Source organism: Ammodytes marinus, assembly GCF_949987685.1.
Source record: "Ammodytes marinus genome assembly, chromosome: 2".
Lineage (NCBI taxonomy): Eukaryota > Metazoa > Chordata > Actinopteri > Uranoscopiformes > Ammodytidae > Ammodytes > Ammodytes marinus.
In genome coordinates, this window is record NC_137231.1 from 32,242,379 (window position 1) to 32,249,878 (window position 7,500).

Consider the following 7,500-nt stretch of genomic DNA (forward strand, 5'->3'; position numbering starts at 1 on the left):
AAGCCGGTCTTTGGTGGCTAAACACATGTAAACTCAGTTACAAACCTTTTGTCAAATTAAACAGGGGTCTTACTCACCTTTTTAACGAGATAACCATTGACGTTTAACCAGAGGACATTAAGTTTAGCCACTTTATTGTACTACTATCGTTACTACAGCTCTTGTGTTACGACTCGAGCGCCATCCTGTGGTGTCCAGAGGCTATTGCACGGCAGGATATTTTAGGCTTTATAAATCCCAAATCCCTTATCAACACAGTTTAATCAGCGGCGAGCCGGCGACGCAGTGGACAGAATGTAAACAGTTCCATAGGTGTCCATACATCAGAAGTTAATCCACACCCATGGAATGTACTCCAGCCAATCAGAATAGAGTATTCACACAGACTATGGTATAAGCAGAAATAGTGTATGTAGAGTTTCATCCATCAGACATAACAAGGAAGTTATTTAACATGGAAATCTCTGTCGCCACATTAAGTAACATCACTAAACTCCGAAAAGCAGTCTGTCTGTCTGTCTGTCTGTCTGTCTGTCTGTCTGTCTGTCTGTCTGTCTGTCTGTCTGTCTGTCTGTCTGTCTGTCTGCCTGCCTGCCTGCCTGTCTGTCTGTCTGTCTGTCTGTCTGTCTGCCTGCCTGTCTGCCTGCCTGTCTGTCTGTCTGTCTGCCTGCCTGTCTGTCTGTCTGTCTGTCTGTCTGTCTGTCTGTCTGTCTGTCTGTCTGTCTGTCTAATCTATCTATCTATCGTAGTGACCAGTGACCACTGTGCATTTATCAACACCATCATCATAATAGCACTTCAGTTAGGTCAGGAACTGGTTTGTGAGTGTGTGCGCGTGTCTGCGTGTGTGTGAGCCTCACCTATGAAGCAGTACTGGTAGAATGTGTCGGTATGTGTGTGTGTGTCTGTCTGTCTGTCTATCTGTGTGTGTGTGTGTGTGTGTGTGTGTGTGTGTGTGTGTGTGTGTGTGTGTGTGTGTGCGTGTGTGTGTGTCTGTCTGTCTGTGTGTGTGTGTGCGCGTCCATGTGTGTGTGTGTGTGCGTCCATGTGTGTGTGTGTGCATGCTTCCCTCACCTATGAAGGAGTACTGGTAGAGCTCCTGTAGGTGTGTGTGTGTGTGTGTGTCTGTGTCTGTGTCTGTGTGTCTGTCTGTCTGTGTGCGTGTGTGCGTGCGCGTCTATGTGTGTGTGTGTGTGTGTGTGTGTGTGTGTGTGCTTGCTTCCCTCACCTGTGAAGGAGTACTGGTAGAGCTCCTGCAGGTGTGTGTGTGTGTGTCTGTCTGTCTGTGTGTGTGTCTGTGTGTCTGTCTGTCTGTCTGTCTGTCTGTCTGTCTGTCTGTCTGTCTGTCTGTGTGTGTGTGTGTGCCTGTCTGTCTGTCTGTCTGTGTGTGTGTGTGTCTGTCTGTATGTCTGTCTGTCTGTCTGTCTGTCCATGTGTGTGTGTGTGTGTGTGTGTGTGTGTGTGTGTGTGCGTGCTTCCCTCACCTGTGAAGGAGTACTGGTAGAGCTCCTGCAGGTGTGTCGGGGCCTGAGGCGGGCGGTAGATGATCTTTCCCTTGTTGACGTCAGTCTGAGTGAAATGTTTCACCGCAGCGTACGGTCTGTCACGATGCTCGATCGCTCCTACGGCAAGCAGGGAGGGGACAAATACAGTTTGAGATGTATTGTGTTCCAAATGCAATTCTTTACATTTTGAACTATATGTAATGTCTCTTGAGGAACAATTAGACTGTTTCAGAAATATTTCCTAATAGTTCCTCGTAGCTACTTTTAGTGAAACTCACTTTTAAATGTGACCACAACATATACTGTATACACAGCTCTGGAAAAAAATTGAAGAGACCACTCCAAATGTTCAGTGTCTCTCGTTTTACTATTTACAGGCATATGTTTGAGTAGAATGAACATTTGGGTTTTATTCTATTAACTACGGACAACATTTCTACCAAATTCACAATATGAATATTGTCTTTAAGAGCATTTTCCATTAAGTAAAGTAGAGATGAAGATTTAAGAAAAATCCAGACTGGTCTCTTCATTTTTTCCAGAGCTGTATAACATAAACTGGAAGGTAATATAATGTTCAAATCTAGCTTCATAAAATTAACTGTTCCAGACAAACACAGCTGTTTAATCCGACTGCCCTGCTGCTCGTTGCCTCTGTTCAAAGTGATTTACACACAGAAGTATCAGGCCATTAGCTGATGAGCACGAGGCTTTGTGAAACGTTTTTCTCTTTCATTAAACACAGCTTTCAACATGGCACACCGGTCTGTCAGTCGGTCTGATAGCCTCAGCTGAGAACGCTACGTTAAATTCAGCTAAGAATGAAATAAAACAATCATTCTCGCAAAAGAAAAAGGCATAGTCAGTGTGTGAGAGAGAGAGAGAGAGGTAGTATGTGTGTGTGTGTGTGTGTGTGTGTGTGTGTGTGTGTGTGTGTGTGTGTGTGTGTGTGTGTATGTGTGTGTGTGTGTGTGTGTGCTTGTGAAATCAAAGAATCATTCTTCATTCAAAAGTAAAGGCGCAGTCAGTGATTCTGGAGAACGCTTGTTGTCAAAATCACTTTTTGTCAAAATGAATATCTCCTCATGATCCGCTACCTGACTGTACTTTGTGTGCACTGAAAAAAGGTGTAGACAGCCTAGATCAGGGGTCACCAACACAGTGCCCGCGGGCACCAGGTAGCCCGCAAGGACCATATGAGGCGCCCGCAGGCCTGTTCTAAAAATAGCATAATAATCTGTTTCCCACCTTTTTTAAGTCATTGTTGATCATTATTGTGAGAAATCATTAACATGATCAGTGTCTTCACATAGATGAATATCATTAATCATTAATAATAATATATAACTAAAGGCAAACTGAGCAAATTTGTTGTTTCAGAAGAGTGTATCAAACTGGGTGCCCTTCGTATGACGTAGTACCCATGAAGTAGCCCTCAGGTTCAAAAAGGTTGGTGACCCCTGGCCTAGATTCTGTATCCAAGTATGTAAACAAAGGGGCCTACCGTAGCTAGTGACATGCATCTTCTCTAGGCTATGTATTAACACCTGCTTTTTTTTACTGTGAGAGAGAGACAGAGAGAGAGAGAGAGAGAGAGAGAGGTAGTGTGTGTGTGTGTGTGTGTGTGTGTGTGTGTGTGTGTGTGTGTGTGTGTGTGTGTGTGTGTGTGTGTGTGTGTGTGTGCGTGTGTTCGTGTGTGTGTGTACCTTGTCCCGGTGGTAGAGCTTTAGTGATGTTGTAGATGAGTTTCTCGTCGGGAGTTTCAGAGTCGACGAAGGACAGAGCTGTACGAGTTAACTCTGTAACCCGATCCTCCAGAGCCTACACACACACACACACACACACACACACACACATACACACACACACACACACACACACACACACACACATACACACACACACACACACGCAAGATAACGTTTTCATGTTTAGTCTAATAAATGTTAAACTTATTTTTGTAATTTTTGTTTAAAATAAAATGTTTTCAAAAAAAATTCTACCTACTATGGAATAAGAAATATTTGAAATCCACCATTTGAACTTGCCTTGTGTAGACACATACAATATCTTAATCTTCCATAAGGACTAGGTGAGTGGTTAAGCAAATACGTTAATCTTTATTTAAATGCCCTTTTTAAAACACTCAGGTTGCGTTCGGAATCGCATACTTTCTACTATATAGTATGTAGAAAAAAGATTTAGGATGTCCCGATTCTTGTGGCCAGATTTAGGATGGTTAGAAGTACCCGGATGTCCTACTTCATGCGGCCAAGATTGTTAGTGTTGAAAAGTGCATCCTATTTGGGCGATTCTGACCCACAATCCAGTGCGACGTAACATCGACGAAGCCTCCATATGAAAACAAACGGGGATGCGACGGATATAAAAGCAAGAGGCAAGATCAAGGCGTAATGTTATGATGAAATAAGAGAGAAAAGTATGTCCCAACAGTATGCCTACTGCATCCTAACTAGATTCTTTTTATCGTCGGATGTAGTTTGTAGAATAGAAAAAAGAAAGAGTATGCGATTCGGAACGCAACCTCAGTTGAAGTTTCCCTCACTCGCTAGAGCATGTGGAAAGTGTCTGTTTTAGTTTTGCGATTATTTTTTTTATTTATTCATCTACTACAATTGTAACTTTGTTTTTATTGCTTAAATGTTCGAAATAAAGACAATCAATTAAAAGTTACTCTAACCGGGCTGCTCCGGTGGTGTAGTGGATAGAGCGCGTACCATATCGGCTCCGGCCTTCGTTGCAGTGGTCGCGGGTTCAAATCCGACCCGTGGACCTTTACTGCAGGTCATCCCCCCTCTCTCTCTCTCTCTCTCTCTCTCTCTCTCTCTCTCTCTGTCTCCCCATTTCAACTCTGTACTGTCTAATAAAGCTTGAAAATGCCCAAAAATAACGTAAAAAATTCAAAGTTCCCCTCACCGTGATCTGTAGGTCACAGTCTGGGGCGAGTTGAGGGAATCCGGGAATCTGAGGCAAGACGCCGATGGTGAAGGTCTGAGAATCTCTCTGTACCAACTCCTCTTCGTCTGTGGACACCTGGTAAGACAGACAGGCAGACAGGCAGACAGACAGACAGACAGGCAGGCAGACAGGCAGGCAGGCAGACAGACAGGCAGGCAGACACACACACAGATAGACAGATAGACACACACACACACACACAGACAGGCAGACAGACAGACAGGCAGGCAGGCACCACACACACAGAGGGAGGGACAGACAGACAGATAGACAGATAGACACACACACACACACACACACACACACACACACAGGCAGACAGACAGACAGACAGACACATGTTAAACATTGAGTACAAGTACTTCATTACTGTAGTTAAGTAGATTTCTGGACCATCTATACATCACTTGAGTTTTTACATTAATTTCAACTTCTACTTTTACTCCACTACATTTACAGAGAACACTTCAAGTACAGATGAGAGAGGGCTTTTCATTTTCATCCTCAACTCACTCCAAAATGTCTGCTATTCCTTCACCACTGTCTCCTGTATAACATATCATTTCAGACAGCCATAGCTCTCGAGAAATCATCCGAAAATAAGACCCGAAAAAAAATATGTGATGGGAGATTTGTTCAAATCAAATTAAACAGTGAATGAACCTGGCATGGGGCAGCGCTGGATTTTCTTTCCATAAATCATTGTCTACACTCTAAGAATATAAATGAAGTAAATGCCTATTTGGGTTCAACTTCAATGTGATTATCTGATGGTGTTTACGGACTTATGTTGTTGCAAGGCACTAGGGCAGTTATTACTCTTACTACTGAAGCTCTTATACTCCTAAATTACTTGAATAATGGCTTTGCAAAATCCATATAAATCTGTTTTAGACATTAGGCGAGACACTGCAGGTGAATGGGGTAGATTGTTTTACTTATAGATATCATGATGAAATTGTGCAAGTTGATTACTGACATTAAAACAATTCATTTTTTGTATTACAATTTTATCCAGAAAGGTCTGAATACATATGCAAATTAGGCAATCAATAATTTGTGCGTCACATTACCAAATGCATTTTCTTTCAATGCATCTTTTTAAGAACAAAATGTCTCATAAATCAGACAACAAACAGCACATGAACAAATCCTTCTGTAATAACCTTCAGAATAGTGCTGAGAATGATTATGGAAAGTTTAGTTGATGTAAGTGCTTTAGAAGTTTGAGATTTTTGGTTCAGAGTATGGAAAAATAAATTGCTCTTTTAGTCGACAGCAGTGTTTGTGAACCCGGAGAGAGTGTGTACGCCTCATGCTGAGGGTCTGATGTAAATTGAAAATAATGATAATTCCCTCTCTTTGCAAAACACACACACACACACACACACACACACACTCTCACACACACACACACACACACACACACACACACACACACACACACACACACACACACACACACACACACACATATACACACACACACACACACACACACACACACAGCGTCCCCTGCCACTCTCAACAAAGTAAGTTCTTTAAAACTTTTTAATGACTTTTCTTTTACCAACTGTTTTACTTGGGCTTTCAGAAGCGATTACAGTCAATGCGTCTCACTTCTAGGCAGGAATCTGTATGCAACGCTACGCTGTGTGAGGTAGCAGTTACCTTTGACTTCCAAATCAATTCAGTTCATCTTGGAGTAAGAGTCAACATCTGTGCAAACTTTCAAGAAAATCCCTGAAAGTGAGTGAGTGAGTGAGTGAGTGAGTGAGTGAGTGAGTGAGTGAGTGAGTGAGTGAGTGAGTGAGTGAGTGAGTGAGTGAGTGAGTGAGTGAGTGAGTGAGTGAGTGAGTGAGTGAGTGAGTGAGTGAGTGAGTGAGTGAGTGAGTGTGTCTGTGTGCGAGTGAGTGTGTGTGTATCTGTGCGTATTTGTGTGAGTGAGTGAGTGTGTGTGCGTGCGTGCGTGCCTGTGTGTGTGTGTGTGTGTGCGTGCTTGCTTTCCTGTGTGTGTGTGTGTGTGTGTGTGTGCTTGCTTGCATGCGTGTGTGTGCATGTGTGTTCGTGTGTGTGTATAATCTAAAATTCCTTCCCTTACCTGGAACTGGAATGAGTCTTGGTCGCTGCTCTGTCCGTAGTGCCGGTACCAGACGGTCCCATCGTTGACGTCCTGCTGAGTGAAGGACGAGGTCGGAGTGAAACCGCTGTCGTCTGTCTGAGAGGGACGCCAGCCTTCAGAGGGGCCGTCAGCCGACATGGACACAAGCACTACCTCACCTGGGGGGGGGGGGGTTAACGTGATATTTTTGTGTTAAAGGTGCAGTGTGTAATATGACATCATCAAGAAAGTTCTACAAAGTTCTAGAATGCAACGCTCCCTGGGTAACCCCAACCCTTTCGAATAATAACAGAAGCTACAGTGGCCTTCAAGGACAAGAACAATTCTAAATTTTAAACAATGCACCTGATGACATTCCAACTATGACACTTTCAAGATGGCGGCACTAGGCCTTGGTCCAAAATATGCAGAAATATGGACATATATGAGACCCTTTCTAAGGGAAAAAATAATAATTCAAAACATTTGTTTCAGCTATTATGCACTAAATTAAATGTACTTATGAATATTATAATTACTTTCTACAAAATCTGCTAGGAAATAAAACCCAAAATTCTACACAATGCAGGTTTTAATATATGTGTTAAATCTCTCTATAGCAGTATGCACAGTTCATAACACAGGTCTCCCAGTCATTCAGGCACTGAGACAAGCACTACCTCTCCTAGGGGGGGTTTAACGTGATATTTTTGTGTTAATATATGTGTAAAATCACTCTATAGTCTAACAGCAATCACTCAGACAGTATGCTCAGTTCATAACACAGGTCACAAAATAAGCACATAAGCACAACCTCACCTGGGGGTTTAAAGGTGAAGTAAGTGACATTTTTGTGTTACAATAAGTGTTAAATCACTCTATAATCTTACAGCAATCACTTAAACAGTATGTGCA

The 7,500-nt window shown here is 42.7% G+C and overlaps 1 protein-coding gene across 1 annotated transcript in view; it reads right to left on the minus strand.

The window, feature by feature from the left end:
• fras1 (Fraser extracellular matrix complex subunit 1) overlaps window positions 1-7,500 on the minus strand; it is a gene marked incomplete at its 3' end in the record, with an annotated part of 305,792 nt that overhangs the window by 71,417 nt on the left and 226,875 nt on the right. Inside the window, exons 30-33 of the mRNA XM_080036137.1 lie at window positions 6,586-6,764; window positions 4,443-4,559; window positions 3,212-3,326; window positions 1,485-1,622 (exon numbers count right to left, since the gene is read on the minus strand). Coding sequence (XP_079892263.1) covers window positions 1,485-1,622; window positions 3,212-3,326; window positions 4,443-4,559; window positions 6,586-6,764 — 549 coding nt within the window. The remainder of the gene's footprint in view (window positions 1-1,484; window positions 1,623-3,211; window positions 3,327-4,442; window positions 4,560-6,585; window positions 6,765-7,500) is intronic.